The sequence below is a fragment of the Echiichthys vipera genome, assembly GCF_963691815.1.
Source record: "Echiichthys vipera genome assembly, chromosome: 20".
Lineage (NCBI taxonomy): Eukaryota > Metazoa > Chordata > Actinopteri > Perciformes > Trachinidae > Echiichthys > Echiichthys vipera.
In genome coordinates this window covers 5,045,510-5,062,755 of record NC_139845.1, presented here as the reverse complement: position 1 = coordinate 5,062,755, position 17,246 = coordinate 5,045,510, and the positions used below count along the sequence as shown (strand labels likewise).

Below are 17,246 nucleotides of genomic sequence, written 5' to 3'. Positions count from 1 at the left end.
CATCCGGCTCTAGCTTGCTCCGAGCAGGTGGCTGAAATATGAAATAAATGTCATCTTCCTCATAAACACACACACACATGTTCTTTTTGTTTTTCCACACTTTTTCCCCCATCAGTCACTCAGTTCATGAAGGCATCAAATGTCATCAGATCTCATTTGCAGACAAAATGTGCAACACAGGGACGAGAGCAGTGACTTATTTCAGATGTGAAATCAAGGACAGAGTGCAGAAAAGCAGCAAATCCTGCACAGGAGCACAAAGTTTGGAGAGAACTGCACTTCAGATTAAGCTTTTCTGGTTTAAATTTGCTCTGCAATGTAATAAAAATGTCACATTATCCCGTATTCACTCCAGTTTGCATGTATTTTATGATGCAGTCAACGTAGCAGTAAACGTTAATGATTTTTAAACGTTATTCAGACTTTGGATGGAAAGGGGCTGCGGAATTACGCGGTGCCAAATTACGCACGACAACCAGCAGTCACATGAAAACCTCCAGATTGCCTTTAACTTCTCCTTCAATAGTGTGTTGTGTGAGTGCGAGCTGCTGCTGTTGGGGCAGCGCCGCTTTTTTTTCTATCTTGATCTGAACTACTAACCAAGTCTTAGAGAGATCAAAATTCAATCCCGTTCTGAGAAGGAGGAAAAAAAAGAAAAGAGAAATGACGTTATTTGAATATGTGCCCAAAATCCTTAATGAATAACTTAGGACGAGTAGGAGGCAAATGCTGCCCCAGCTGTTTCCTGTTGAAAATGTCTGTGTAATGTAGATAAATGTGAGGGATTTTCTCTCTAAATCCGTCTCCTGTTCGCTAAATCTCACTTCTCCAAAACGAGCCTGCGCAATGGAACAAAGTCGGAATATTGAGATGTGACATTGCCCGCATCTCATCCTCTTTCTCCCCGTTTTTTAATGACTTCAAACAAGTTCATTTTCGCCGGGCTTTGTCTTGCGGAGACCCGTGGGGATGTCTAGCGCTCTTTCCTTTCAGTGGCATTTATGTGATGTCTTCAAGGTAACTTACCTGCTTTCCTTTGACACTTTACATTATCACCTTCACTTGCTCGTTGTTTGCACAGAGCATCCTTAGTTAGGACCGGACTTGTTTCAGTTTGATTCTTTCACTGCTCATGAATGCATGCCAGATGTGGATTTATTCTGTTTTTAACCCGGTTTATTCAGTTTAGAGAGCAGATGTCCTGCATGTCTTTTAACAAAATAATGTACACCTAATTGACTTTTTTCTTTTTGGTATTCTTGACATGAATCGTGCATGAGTTGCAGTTTGCATTCAGATGAATGAGGTTTCATCCTCTTCAGCTTCTGTGCGCCCCGTGCGCTCTTTTTCACCAGAAAGCCCGAATGCAGCTCTGCAACTTTCAAAGTAATTACTGCTGAGTGTGCATTATGAAGGGCTAAATATCCGACCTGAGGGCTGCGGGGTTAAGAGAGAGGAGAGCTTAACATGCAATGCTCAAGGGCGTCGCGACCGTGCGGTTGGGGTCGTGGTGCAGATGGAGTGTCCTGTGTTTATTCTTTTTATTATGTATATTTGGCCCACTCAGCTTCCTCGGCCGAGTTTGGCGGGAGAGCCGTTTTCCATCTCACAGTTTGGATCGGAAAGATCCCTGGCGCTTTTTGCATCTCGTATTCTGCTTTTTAAATTGTGCAGCATTTTTAATTTACTTCTGTGCGTAATGATGCGCTGACAGCTTGCGTCTGGCACAGAAGGGACATGCTGTAAGTCTCATTACCAAGTATCTAGTAACGCTAGATTTTTTTTTAAATATTTCCTCGACTAAAATGGATTGTTATTAACTTGTGAAGGCATATGCAGAGGCTGAGTAGCGAGCTGATAAGGAGAACCGTGTGTTTTCCATTTGGACGCGCTCTGCTCAGTTGCGCACAGGCGCTCCGGAGCATCAGAGCCGGTCAGCCTCCGGTTTGACTGTTTGATTCTGGCACCAAGAGGAAGTTTGGATTTAATACATTTTCCTCCACATCTACAAACCCCTGTAAAGTTCCCATCTGTGGCCACGGCTACTTCTATTTCTTCTTTTATTTCACCTTTTTTTCTTTTAGCAGGGCAAAATGAACTTAGGGAAACAATCCTCCAGCTTCACTGGGTTCATATCTTCTGTGGGAGAATGTTTAGTGTTGCCACCACTGATGTGTCACTGTGCAAGGCACTGAGCCACCAACCGTCACAGCGGCAGCTCTGCTCAGTGTCCAGCTTTGATGTCATATGAGAGCAGAGAAAAGTGTGATTTAAGTGAAATGCAAATCTCTTTCTCTCTCTGATGATGCTCTGCGTTTAACAGTGGAAATGTTAAAGCTCTCCCTCTCTCTCCCTGTGCTGCAGAGTGCGATGTGCTGTATCTCCTGTAGCCACACCCTCTCACTACTGCTGTGCGTCCTCACCCTGACTCCGACGGCAACAGGGGCGGGCCCAGAGACCCTGTGCGGGGCGGAGCTGGTCGACACGCTGCAGTTTGTGTGTGGAGAAAGAGGCTTTTATTTCAGTAAGTGCACCTTTTTATTTATTCATAAAGGTTGGCTGTATCTGTCCCAGAGCTCTCCACCTCCAGCGAGCTCATAAATAAAAAAGCAGCCAGTTTGACATCTTGTCTTGACTTTCCCTGCATTAATGTTCCCTTTCTTCCTTCATTCATTCCTCTTCCACTGTTACATCTTTTCATCCCTTGCACATTCGCTTTAATGCTCCGCTGTCATCGATGGACATGAGCCCAGATTTTGAGCAACATAAATGAAATATGGAATAATGATAATTAACTATATACTGTTGGTGGCGATTCGCAGTTTAGAGCTATTAAGTGGGATTTGGCTGTCTGTTTTCTAAGAGGAGGGTTAGAAAGTCAATGTTGCAAGTGAAGTTTTTTCTTTTTTCCACCAGAGAAGTGAAAGCGACCCAAAGAAAACCCTCCATCAACAATCCAGGATTTAAATCTCAAAATTTTCCATTAAGGGTACAACCCAGCCCAGAACAGAATAGAACAGGATATATGGAGCGATCGAGGTTAGGTGCAATGTTCCACCGGCTGCCAGTGTTTCTGAGGACATGTATCCTGATCTTTCTGTCAGAGACGAAAAGTGTGACCGTACATTAACATTATAGCTGGCTCAAGCACAACAGAGCTGAGGTTTATAACCTCATTATTCACATTTCCTTGGCTGACATCCACCAATTAGGCCGATTTGCATGGAATGACCCAGAGGAGCATCATATCTTTCTAAAATAAATTCACATAATAAGTGATTGTCCCTGTGACTCCTGTGACGCTTTGACATAACAATCCATTATTAATGGTTTGGTTCATTGGCAAAGTTATGAAAGATTTTCCACATGTGGTAGACTTTGTCAGCTGCCAATTTCAAAAAGAAAAGGAGATATAAGATTTCTGTGGGAAATCAGCAGCATCTATAGTGTTCTCTTTTCCAGTAATTGATTGCTTTCGCCTCAACCTGAACCTGGAGTGGTTTGTAGATACACCTTCTCGAGAACTTGGTGACTGATGGAAGATTCGGGAGCCAGGAGGGGGCCCACTCGTTGAATCCCAGCCTCAGTACAGCAGGGGGATATGCAGGAGTGGCCTCATGTAACCTATATTAATGCAAATGTAAAGCCATTGAAAGCCAAAAGCAAATGCTATTGGTAAGATAATAACAAAGTAGTCCACAGTAATGCTCATTTGTCATTGGCCATAAACCAAAGTATTGGGCAAATGATGGCGATATAGGAAAGTTTAAGGGTTCACCAAAGTTTCTGTAAATGTCGTGGTTATCAAGACATTTCATATAAAAACCTCATGGTGTTGCCAGAGTAAAAGTCATTACGAATTATCCCCTTGGGACTAAGAATGTCTGTACAATGTCCACTGGAGCCATTTTAAAGCTAACTCTGCCGTTTCAGGGGTTTGGTATATTCTCCGCTGCCCGTTTTGTTAGAAATTGCACTTACCTGCACATGGTGTTCTTGATTCTTGGCCGTCTTCATGCGATTAGCAACTCTGTCCAATCCTTTCATGAAGTGCCTGTTCACTTCTGTCCTTGAACAACTTTCTTGGTTCAAACGCCAGCAAACATTTGCAAAAAAATAGCCCCTGCAAAGATTTACAGGGAATTTGAATGTCTTTGATTCCTCTGAAACACCTCAATGGTGGTTTTTGCAAAGGCAGCTGGTAGTACCTGTGCCTATGATACTTGCTACATCCTTTAGCACCTGCCCATGGTGCCAACAAAGCATTCTTTTACGAGACGGCTGAAGACTTGCTCCAACATTGTGTTCTTAAAGCAACGTGATGGTGATGGTGATGGTGATGGTGACGGCTCTACTTTGCCCTTGAATGGGGTTGAATGGGCAGGGAAGCGCAGGGTAGTATGATCTCAAGCCTTTGACCATCCAACACTATTGACTTACAAAAATGTTGATACTGGACTTAAAAATGATCTGTGCATGACAATGTATGGTATGGTTAAGGGGTAGGGAAAGATTGCCGCTGTGGTTAATAAAACGTTAATTGCAGGCTTGTGATGGAACACAAACTCTAGTTTCCTGCATGGTAGTTGAACGTGCTACACGTGGATTTCACCACCTCAACCTCCACGCTACATGTGCCTGCATAAAGAGCACACTGCTTCCTGCTTCAGCACTGCAGATTGGCATTGGATGTACAGAAAATTGTTGTCGAATGTAGAAGTAATTCCATGTTATACTGGGCTGGATCGACAGACTTCTCAGGTCATTTGCTACATGCTCTAAACCATAACTTTAATTTAACTCTAATCCAGTGTTTCAGTTGCCTACCCTTAACAATATGCTAACATTTGCCATTCACGGGCATCATAGAAATACTTTAAGAACGGTTGCATGGACCGTCTCATGACGTTGAATGTAATCCTTCGTTTTTTTGGAGTCATCCAATATCAATGTTCTGTCTGGCAGTCGTGTCACCATGCACCTTGCTGCTGCTGCTGCTCTCAACCATCCCACTGCCTCATTCCTCTAACCCTTGCATGCAGCATTTCCAAGACCAGTCAACATCATTCTCTGCAACGGGTCCTTTTTGTACGATGTTTGCCAGAGACTTTGTTGGAGAACCACCAAGCTGCTGCAAAGCTGCGAGTCTTGTTCATCCAGATGCTGCTGGCAACACCAACATGCTGTGAAGTGGTCATGACAGCCTGCTCGATTTGCCAGTTTTCTGCCAGCTAAGACTTTTATGGTCTTTGGATTCCCTCTGCTGCAGTACTTCTCTGGTATACATGACCATGTTCTCTGCATTTAGGCAGAGAGACAGTTAAAGATCACAGACTGTGTGATCAAAGAGAGCTTTTTGGTAAATCATGCAACACATTTAGCGTCTACGTGACGCAAGGATAAAATCTTTAACACCAACAAGACTTGGCATTCTCTTCTCAGATGGTGACGCAATGCATCTTTTTCTTTCTCACTGATAAATCCCATCTTAGTGCTTCATATCTCAGTTTGAAGGGTTGTAAAATGGTCCCAAGAAGTGTCCGCAGCTTAAATTTGATAAAATGTTTGAGATTTTGACATGGTTTGAGGGTGTCCAAAGATGGGACGATGTGAGAATGTGACAAAGTGTTGGCTTCCGATAGCAGAGGTTCGCTACAACTTTGTAAATGTTTCTCACAGACTATTGAAGTGAAGCACTACTGTCCATATTCATCTCATGAGAAAGTGTTGAATGGAGGCCAAAGTAACTCATGAATCCTCATGCAGGATACACATTTCTTAAACAGGAACAGACCTTTTTGTGGTACGGGGAATGTATTTGTCTTTCCCGCATTACCTTACACTTTGCAGTCACTGAACTGCACAGCGTCCATCTATCAATGCCACATTTTCCTGCGTTGAAAAAGAGGTGTATTTCACGAACACTCCATCCTTTTTCTGAAGAGACGATGAGGTTTTGAGCAGCGGGGTGCTGTGCCTTGGAAAATATGCTTCTCCCTGTCTTCCTCTGTTTCTCTCGCTCTCTCATATTCTCTCTGTCATTCCTTTTCCTTCTCCTTTTTCAGTCGCCACATGTACCAGTGGCTGTTTTTGCGTAAAAATATCTGGAGAATCCATTTGAGTGCTGTCGTCTGTGGACACAGCAGCGTAACAGGCTTGGCCAAAGGAGGCGTGCTCCTTTCCCTGAACTCTTCCCCTCCAGTCTGGCCGTGTTGAACTTGGCAGCCGTCTGATTGATAATGTGTCCAGAGTCGGTGTTGCAACGACAGTGGGCTTTCTGTGCTCAGAGTGCTTTTGCCAATCCACCTTACGCATGTCACCAGTAAAGTAGCACACTTGCATTTTAAGACTACAGGTTTCCTACCCTGACAGAAATGCTAAATACTAGTTGGTGGAAATTTTCTTTTTTAGGTAGTGAAACAAACTGCGGTCTATGAAACAGAAAAAAAACCCACAACCGTAGTCAGTTTTTCCAATTATTAGCCTGACCTAGAAATCCTCAGTTGTCTTTGTAATGCTTTAGCAGGCAGGACCATGGGGTGATTTCACTGAAATGTTCATTCCATGAATCAAATCTGTTATGGGAGTTTTTTGGCTAAAGAAGGAGTGCTAAGTGCCTTCAAGTCCTAAGTCACTTCATATTTTATCAGTTCATGCTAGAATATTCACATTTATTCTACAATGAACATGATATATATATATATATATGTACTGTATATATATATATATATATATAAATATATCTTTTTGATGATTTCTGTAAAATGAATGACGTACAAATTCTTTTGAATTACGCCAAAATGGAATAATCCATTATTTGGGGGTCAAGAGGTGAATGTTGGCACACAAAGCTCAACCAAATATAACCCGGGGTAATTGTTTTTATAGGTGTTTGGGCTTGTACATGTGAGTTGAAGGTGGAAAGGAGACCCTCCTCTTCAGTGTTTGTCCCTGTCAATTTTTTTTTTCAAAGCCACTGGACGCAAACAGCACGTCACACGCATGAACGCACACATGCATGCACTCAAACACACACACACATAGCTGGGCCTTGTCCCTCAGCAGCAGGGGATTATGTGGATTACAGGATGATCAGGACACCCCCTCCCCTCCCCTCCATTCTCTGCCCTCCCTAGTTTTACACTTGGACCTGAACACACAGCGGAAGCTACTGACATCTGAAGAAAGACCTCCTGTGTCCTCTCCATCACTGAGAAAAGGTGTCATTTTCCCCATTAAGACCTGAACTCAAAAATCTCAGACCCCTTCTGTGAAATACTGCTTGGCGGAACAAAGAGGCGTCTCATGAAAAGGACAGGCAGGCGTCCTCCAGATTTAGATCTGTACATTAGCCGAAGCTGAGACACGAGGGATTTGAGGACACTCTGGGGACTAAACAGTGCTTTATCTTTGAGTCTCTTCATCAGTTTCATCCAATCACATAATGTAAGACCTCATCAAAGAAGAACGAGGATGTATCTAGTTGCATTCGTGCACTAGTCTTCACCTTAGGTAGTCTCAGAAGTTTCTTTCATTTCACATTCTAGTTGTCTAACCCCCTTGATAATAAAATACAGCCATTCTCATTCAATGTTTGTACATATAACCAACTTATCCATGTATTTATCACAGTAGAAACTGCATCCAGAGCAAAGAAGGAAATCAGGTGACGTAGTATAAAACAGCCCTATCTCCGTGTAGGCTGGGGTCGGGGTGGAGGATGGGTCCAAAACACAGGACTTTCAACCAGGGGATCGGTGTTTGTGTCCCGGAAGTACAAACTTAACCAAGATGCCTATCTCTAACCGTCACCTTTGTTGCCTACACTGAAGCAGTTCACTTCCAGGCGCCCTTTCACCATTTTTCATAAGATATAATACGAATTGTTGTGCAGAAGTTTTTTGTATATCATACAATCTGTTGATGATAATACATTGCATATCTTATGATCTGGCGGTAACCAAAGAATCCAGACATATTGTGATCATTTGCACTTACTTAATTAACGTTAGACCTTCATTATGTGCACGTCAGTTCCTGGTTCCTTCAGGGTCAGGAGTTTTTTTCATTCTATGCACCTGTCAATACAACTCAAAAATGTTATCCATCTAACACTTCAATCTAGCAACAGTGTCTTTGGATAAGATTCTAGTGGCGCAGTAATGTGAAGGAACACTTCACTCATGCCATAAACTCTTTGTGGTACCAGTGATAAAGAGGTAGTTTCCAGTACTTTAGCAGCTCTTATAGTCCCTGCCCAGCCGTAAACTGCTTGACACTTTGCAGGAAGAGCAGCGTACAGGTTCCAAGAATCCACTGGTTTTTATTGACCATGACCAAGCTGTAAAACTCAGATGCTTTCTGTACCACTCTGGAATGGGGGAATCCAGCCATCTCTCTCTCCAGTGCCGCTCCTTAGAGGAATGAACACTATGTGTGCTGAGGCTGTCAAGCACCAAACCAAAAGATGTTAGATGGGAGCAGTGCAGTGGCATCAGATGAAACACTTAGTCAGCACTAAATTTGACAGGTTAAAGACAGTTGGTGCTCATGCATAGTTTTCTGTTAAGAAGGATGCTGGCCCTCCACATCAAGAGAATACTCTTCATAGTATCAAGCACTTCTAAGTCCACGTAGGGAAGCGGTCGGGGTGGTGGACGGATTCCTGGTGTCCTGTGGATCCTGTGCGTCACTTTAGTTTAGTTTCAAAAATACTTATTTTAACCCCCTTCCAAAATCTTTTCCAACTGAGTGGTTGTGTGCCTAACCAAGAACCTAATGTTTGATTTAACCTAACCAAGAGTTTTGTTAGGATTCGCAATGTTAACCGTGTATTCCCCATGTTTAAGATGGCAACCCTAGTGGAGCATCACAGTGCTCACAGTGACGTGCAGGGCTACCCAGGGTGTGAGGAGTTGAAATGAAAACAGGTTCATTCAAAGGCGACTGATGGCGAGTAATGGAAAACATGCCAGAAAACATCCATAGAAATGTCTTTAACCACTTGTGCATCATAAGGCCATCTCCAGACAAGCACCTTTTCTATTTCGATGAGAACGCCAACAAAAAGAATGCAAGGTCCTCCCGCGAAAACCTTTTAACTTGCTCAACTTTTGCAACAATAAAACATGGCATCATCCGCCAAAGTGGGCAGTCAAACATATGCTTGCAAACCCAAAGTTTTAAATTCTTTATCATAGTATTAAAAAGTGTTTTGACATCTGACAAGCTTTCAAACTCCTCAAGTGTACTGTCATCTCACTGCTATACAGAGCAACACACCCCTACAGTGCAGGCCCTTGAGTACTCTACCGATTTCGCATTGCACTTCTACAAAATTGTTGGACTCTATTTCACGCCTCAATCCTCAAGTTTAATTTAATGTCTGTGATGCAGAGACACTAAAATTGAAACATATTAAGCATGAAGATGTAAGTCATATTCACATTGCTTTAGCTAGCACTATAGTCACTTTTGTGGTTGCTTGCATCTCTGGAAGTGTCTCTCTGTCTGTCTTTGTCTCTCTCTGTCCATCTGTCTGTCTTTTCTCTCTTCTTTTCTTCCTCCCCAACCGGTCAAGACCGATGTCCGTCCTCTATAGAGCCGGGTCTGTCCGACGTTCCTGCCTGTTAAAAGGAAGGCTTTCGTTGCCCCCGTACTCTACGGGGGAATTGTTGGGTCTATGTAAATCATAAATAAGTCATAGAGTGTGGTCTCTACCTACTCTGTAAAGTGTCCTGAGATAACTTTTGTTTTTGAATACAATTGAATTGAATTGAACTAAAGATAAAGAAAAGAGAAGTAGATTATGCTGCAGGAGAACTACGTTTTGACAAACTGAAGTACATTTTAATCCTACAAGTGAGTATTTGATACACAAAAGATAAGATTTCCGGTGTCGTATTTCTTTAAATGAACTTTCTCTTCCTTATACAGTGAACATGATAAATCATTAACATAAGAGGACAAAAAGCAACTCGACTAACTGCACTCTGCCTCGTCATGATGGCTGACGCACGCTTTCTAATCTGACCTGAAACCCTCCCTCATCAACATGCGTGATCCCTGCATCCTCTATCCAGAGTCCATTTGAAAAAGCCGAGGGCCGTGAGGCGGGAAGCACTGGCAGAAAAATTATGTTTACCCTCATTTGTTTAACAACAGTCGCAGGAAAAACTCTATTTATGAGGGATTACAGCAGCTATCCATGGAACCGAAGCATTTAAAACCTTCCAAAGCTTTTAGACCTATGCGTGTTTTTCCCAAACCTGCCCCAGCTGATTATCCTACATGTTACAACCGGTGCCAGCTGATTTTTCTCTCCCTTCCAGCTGTTTGTGCAGCAGGGTTGCAAGCTATTTTCAGAATAATAGCGGATGTTAATTTGTAAGGCTTTATTGGGAGGGATTGAAAAACAGGCCAGGCAACGAGGCACGGCCCCTCTTTTGGCTTTCAGCAGCCATTATATAATCTCCAGCCAGGGATCAACGTCATATTTCTCTCTTTCTAAATTTCTTGACATCAGGTGTTAATATAGCAGCCAAGGTCGGTCCCAGTGATACACATGAGGGAATAGCAGATTCTGTTAGTTCAGACAAGTGAAAGGACTGAAAAGAAAGAATAACAAAAAGGTGTAGATGTCATTTGGAATTAATACAAATGCAAATGTCGGATTTTTGTCCTCTACATATTTCATTTAACACAACTCTTTTGGCAGTTTGAGACCTGGGTGAATCTTGGTTCTCCTGTTCCCTAAATAATGCAGGTGCACAGAATATTTTTAGCACCATTCTACCTGATGTGCAACATGAAAGCCTCTCTCATTGTTCCCCCTTTTCCTCCCTCTCATTTACACCTCCATTGTCTTCCGCTGTGCTTTGTAACCGGGGGTCCGAGGAGAAAGATGCTTCTGTTTCTGAATGAAAGCTGCTCTCTGTCCAGAACAACATTGTCAGGACAAGGCAGACAGAGAGCAGAAGTTAATGCACTTTGTCAGCACTGGCAGGCTTCTGAGCCAAGAGCTATTAACTCTGAGAGGGAAAGGCATTTCCTCCTTGTAAATGCCATATTAAATTATTATTATTTTATTTGGTAACAGGGAAAAGCCCATCAGGGCTATATTGCTCAAGGTGAGCAGGGAATTGTTAATGGAGAGTCTGCGTTTTTCTAAGGCCACCAAAAGAGGGTGGGTTTGGGGGTAAGGGAGCCGGAAAAGGAAGTGAGTATTGGCGTCATGGTAGCTTGATGTGGTCACTGAGTCAACAAACTGAGCATCACACTTTTAAATGATGTTTAAGTTAGTGATAATATATACAGCACAATTTCCACCTCACCTCTACTTATCAAGTGCATCATGCGACTATCTTCAGCATCCTTGTTAGACACTTTAGGGGGCTCAGGCTGCTGCCAAATGAAAATGTGAATGAACAGTGGGGCACAGCCAATGGGGGTGCGGCCTCAAAGCCCGCCTGGCTGTTCCTGTGGGTTGATCAGGCCCAGAGGGCCTGTGGCTTGGCCTCGCTGGACGGGTAAAAGGTACCTGGGCCAAAATGGCTGAGCGTGATATTCTCAACATTTGGGTGACTGCAGCCCCCTTTTTACAGGGAAGCAGCTGCCAAAAAGGGTCCACAGTGTGCAACATGATACACTGTAAATTATGCACGGAAGAAATCCATGTCATTAAGGCTGTTAATATATTAGAGTAATCAGACCCGTGACCTGGCCATTATTACTGCTTTATTACAAGCATAGTGTCTGGCCATTAGTCGCAATTAGTTTGATTAAATCTGCTGTCTACCCTTAGTAACTGTCGCCTGTCAAGCTTTTTATTGTCGCACGGAATTGGCAGCGTAAAACAAGATTTACCTCCTGAAATTCGTAGTAAATTTCAAAACAATGAGTCCTTGACTTCAGAAAGTGGAGGACAAAAGTAGGCTTAATGTCGAGCTGTTGGCTGAAAAGAGGACTGTGGTTAGATACATTTTATCAGCCGTAGAAAACTAATTAAAAGGTAGTTTCCTGAATTGATTAAAATCTCCAGCTGACTTTCTTGTGTTTATATAAATTATACCATGCTAAAAGACAGCGGCTAACGCTGCATGTTCAGGGCAAAAAGTCCTTAACACAACATACGACATTAAAATTAAGAAACAGCCCTGTTCTTAGTAAAAGTGTAAGATAAATCCTGCTTATCTTACGTGCTAGGACAAGCAAGACAGAAGTTGGATTATGGTTTGTTGTGCATATTTTTTTAACGTTACAAGAGAGGCCAGTCTAAAAGGCTGTCTCTGAACACAAATTTGTGGAGCGTACCCATGTTCCCTGGGTCCCATGTTCCCTGGGTCCCATGTTCCCTGCTTTGTATGTGACCAGGAAACATCGGACGCCCTTTTTTATGAAATGGGTCCGATGTTCCCCATTTTCCACAATCAGTGCCGAATTCCCGAATTAACCATAACACCTAACCCTAACAAAATGCTAGATTAAATCAGAAGAGGCATAAGCTTATGTGACCGGGGAACACAGGACCATTTTGGGGGAACATAGGACCCAGGGAACATAGAGATGACCCCAAAATGTGCCCGTCCAATAAGGTAGGACAGACTACACAGTAGGTAGGACAATAAGTAATTTACAGAACCTATAACCCAGAAAAATAAGTAAGAAATTCTGCATGCCTCTAAAGAAACGTTTCTACTGTATGGCGTAAGCTAGTTAGCTGGACATGCTAACATTTGTGGCTAACGTTAGAGCAGATAACACACTTGTTTTATCCATTCCTTAAACTTTTGCTCTTGTAATTTTGGTTCTGGAGAGGGTGAAAAAGACTTTAAAGAAAAAGACTATAAAATCTTAACAGCTGTTTTTTTGAACAATGAAAAAACAACACTGAAGGAATTAGATACTCAGAGATTCAGCAGTTATGATCAGCGATGTTTCTGCCAAAACTAACTAACTGACTCCTCCTGCTGTTCCCTCTCAAACAGGTAAACCAACAGGCTATGGCCCCAATGCACGGCGGTCACGTGGCATTGTGGACGAGTGCTGCTTCCAAAGCTGTGAGCTGCGGCGCCTGGAGATGTACTGTGCACCTGCCAAGACTAGCAAGGCTGCTCGCTCTGTGCGTGCACAGCGCCACACAGACATGCCGAGAGCACCTAAGGTTAGTACCGCAGGGCACAAAGTGGACAAGGGCACAGAGCGTAGGACAGCACAGCAGCCAGACAAGACAAAAAACAAGAAGGTGAGCACAGCACCGAACAGATACACTCTAAAAAAAATCAGGAAATGTGTAAGAAAAAAGAGAATAGGATTGTTTTGGTAGTTTCTGTCAGAGCATGCACTCATTCTTGTTGACTTGCTGAGAGATAGATGAGAAGATTGATACCACTCTTTCTGTTAAGTATGAGATTACAGCAGATAGTTAGCTTAGCGTAGCTTAGCTTAGCATGAAGACAGAGGAATCGATTATAGTGATTGATAATTAAATGGTGTAAAACTAAAGTCTAACTTATGACCTTTCTAACCAAGTATTGTTTTAACCACTTACTTTAGATTTGTCTTTACAAGAGTCGGCAAAAGCATGCTAACACCAGTGGATTAGCCATGTGCTGCTGGTCGTCCAAATTAACATCAATGGACACATCTGGGACTGTAGTTCAATCCTTCCCAATACAATAACGTGCTTCAACAACCCTAAAATATGCTGTTAAAGCTAATTCATTTTCATTTTCAATGCAAGAGCTTTGACCAAATGTTCTTACGGCTTTCTCTCATCAAAGTCACTCTGTATACTAATTTGACACGAAAATGCTCATGAACAAATATGAAATTTCACTTGTAGATTCTTAGAAGTGTAAAAAAAAGACTGATAATTGCATCAGGCCGGATGTGTCCGTATATGGCCAATAACAGCAAACAGTCACAAGCGATGACACAGAAATGCTAGCCTAGCTCTATCTACAGGTGCCCAGCCAATAAATAGTAGTATTATATGGATTAAACAAACAAAATTAGTCTGAATCTGTCATCTTTGGACAGAGCCAGGTACTTCCTTGCAGACCAAGGCTAGCTGTTTCCCTGTTTCCAGTCTTTATGCTAAGCTAAGCTAACCAGCTGTAACCGGCTACTCATATTCAGCGTACAGACATGGGAGTGGTGTCAAACTTCTCATTGAACTAAGTTACTTACTGCTACTTTAAGGGGTCGGTAGATTCAAGTTTGCTAGCAACTATACTGTATAACAAGATAAATGAATCCATTGAACTTAAGTGGCTTCATCTTCCTCCCACAGAGACCTTTACCTGGACATAGTCATTCATCCTTCAAGGTATGCATGCCAGTGGATACTTTTTATTTAATTTCATTGTTACTTTTCATTCCTTTAGTCATTTAGACCTCCTGTAAACCTTAAAATCTCCACTCTGACATTCTCAAGAGTTTCGAAAAGCGGATTCATTTAAACAATATTTGCCCTAAAATCTTAATCTCATGGCCAAAGAAAGACACGAAAGAAAGAAAGAAAGAAAGTGTGAGGTCTAAATGCAGACTCTGTTTCATCCTCGAGTTGCCAACCTGCAGGAGAGTGTGATCCTTTTAAGATTTGACCGTGTGCTTTTTACCCTTCTCTCAAAAAAGAAAACCATTAGCAAGAGAAGGAACTAAGTGGTTTTTGTGGTAGCGCCAGTGGCACTCCTGCTCCCCAGGCAGAACCTCCACTCTGCTACTGTACATTATGTGCAGAAATTCTGGCATCTCACCATAACGAGACTGACACATGCGAGGTCCGGAGATGAAGCAAGCATATCACGTTCGGTGTATCTCCCATGTGCGGCTTCCACATCACTCATCTGTTTATTAATTTGTGGATTGTGTTGCACTGTAAAACTGTGGTACTGCTGAATGAATCATCCTCTTGTTTTTCTCTAAGTCAAACTGGAATTTGGATTTTCTTCACTTTTTGTGAGTTTGTTTATATTTTTTCCCATTTTTCAAAAGAAGATAAACCATTTTTGGAGACATTTGAGTAAACAGCGTCTAAGCTTCAGGCCTGTGGGTGAACGGTTTACCTGGCAGTGGTCGCCTGACATTTGAGAGCCATCGTTGCTTGGAGACGCACAAATAACTATAATACAAATGTTTATACAAGATGATTTTCCCCGTCTTTTTAAACAAGCCCACATAGCCTTGGTTATACTAGTATCAATCTAAAACATCTGTCCCATTACAATACATAATATTTAGGATAACTCTTGCTGTTAAGTTGCCTTAAAATTTAGAAAGTGGGAGTTAGCTAGCTAGGCTAAGTAGCTTATAGCTTGCTAACTTGCAAAGACTCACACTGGATGTTACTTTTTGTTCAACACTTAACCACCCTCTTACTAGAGCACATCATAGCCCTGTAGCTTACAAACATTGGTGCAAGATGTGTTTTCCCCCTTTTTCAGTAAGCACACATAGCGTCGATGTAACCCGGAGGACATTTTTGTCCAAAGTGGCTTAAAATAAGTGCAATGTGTACTTCACACCCCTCGGAAAACACTAATGTAGGGGGCTCTGTCTCCTGATGAATATGTATAACTTAAAACTCTTTTTTTTATTACAATTTAGACCCAATAATTGCACAAGTCAAAACAAAAGCTAAGGATACATGTATTTTGAATTCAGTTTGACTTTAAGTTTTATTTTCACCATCCATCCAACACAGATGCATATTAAAAGCATGCTCACTTTATTGTGTATCCACTCTGCTTCATGTCTAAAATGTGTTTCTCTTTTATTGCAGGAAGTGCATCAGAAAAACTCAAGTCGAGGCAACACGGGGGGCAGAAATTACAGAATGTAGGGAAGGAGCGAATGGACAAATGCCCAGCGACTTGGGAAGAGAGAAGGGAGTGGCCTTACCCGGTACCCCTGTGGAATGGTTCACTGTAAATCAAAACAAAGAGGATGCTAACAAAGGTCCGAAAAGCTCTTCAAAATGATTGAAATCTAAGAGCTAAGTGGTGTTTAGGGGTTTGATGAGGGGTCTTGTGATTATTTTATACACTGCACCATTCCATATCGGGAGGAATTCTTTGTTAATGCAATGTAACAGACTAGTTTAGCTGCTAAGACACGAACAAGAGCTTATTATACCTCCATGTGTGAGCTGCAGCATCCCCTGGCTCCAGGAAAGATGGGAACGCATCTTGGCTTCAGCCAATCAGAGAGCCACTGGCTGTGTTTGAGAATGAGTGGTCCATCCTGTCCCCTGAACTTTGCGGAGGTAAATCCTTTTACTCTGAGAGAGTGGATTCATTTACTCCTTCTGTAAGACAGGATACTTTGTCACCTGTCACATATAACAGTTACTACCCCAGTTAAAATCTGATTATCTTACCTTCAGAGTTTGTTTTTATGCACCATGCATTACTGAGGATGTTTTTTGATAAGTGAAAACAAGGTTGGCTTTAAAAGGACGAAGACCAGATGATTCATTATCAGACTTTAAACATTGAAAGTTGTTTTTACCTTGAACCCAAGTCAAATCCCTACTTCTCATTGACTCCTGACGGCAGCGTTCAGGAAGGTTTGAGTCCGATCCAAATCCCTCCTAAGCCTCAGGAAGTGTTGAGAACCTGAGGACTGGGTCTACAATCCAAACACCACTATAGCAACAGATCAAGCACCATTAGAAGGGATTTTAAGAAAGATGGGAAGTACAAAAGCAAGATTGTGCCAGTTTTTAAAAAAACAACAGAAACTAATTAACCAGAAGCTAAATTGAATTAAGGTTTTTCTTTTCAGAACATGGTGCTTGTTTGGTTTCCAGAAATGGGTCATTCATTGGATTCAAAGTGCATTTGGCACAAGTCAGCGGAATAAGTCAAATAGCGACAATCGGGCAAAATGTCGTGCCAAATCTGATTTTTGTCAACAACCCAGTCACTGGTGATCAACATTTCTGTCTGAGTGGTGGCTTGTGTTCAAGGTTAAGTCATGAAAGTTTAGTCACAGCAGGTCAACAAGCTTTTCTTGTTCTCTTAATTAACTAATAATATGTTCCCAACTCTGTCAACGCCCAAGTTTGAAGCAAAAGAAGGAGAGGCTCTGACAATAGCCACGTACATGAGAAATTAAATGAATGGTTGATCTCGGCCTGTTATATTTTGTTTAGGGAGGCCGAGAACTTTGCTACTTAAGTTGTCGCTTGGACTGCATTACCTGCCATCATGGCGAGAGTACAACAAAAACTCTCCGCAGCA

General features: G+C 42.2%; 1 protein-coding gene across 2 annotated transcripts; it reads left to right on the top strand.

Moving 5' to 3' along the window:
- Positions 1 to 777: 777 nt before the first annotated feature.
- Positions 778 to 15,862, top strand: igf1 (insulin-like growth factor 1; the record flags this gene model as incomplete). 2 transcript variants are annotated; one of them, XM_083935468.1, is made up of 5 exons in its annotated part: positions 778 to 1,017; positions 2,365 to 2,524; positions 12,987 to 13,162; positions 14,294 to 14,329; positions 15,785 to 15,862. In XM_083935468.1, the coding sequence occupies exons 1-5, from the start codon at positions 970 to 972 to the stop codon at positions 15,842 to 15,844; spliced, it is 480 nt and encodes a 159-aa protein (XP_083791594.1). In that variant the 5' UTR covers positions 778 to 969. The 2 variants fall into 2 exon arrangements, with proteins under 2 accessions (XP_083791594.1, XP_083791593.1); XM_083935467.1 differs by having other exon boundaries at positions 12,987 to 13,243; positions 15,785 to 15,844.
- Positions 15,863 to 17,246: the final 1,384 nt, after the last annotated feature.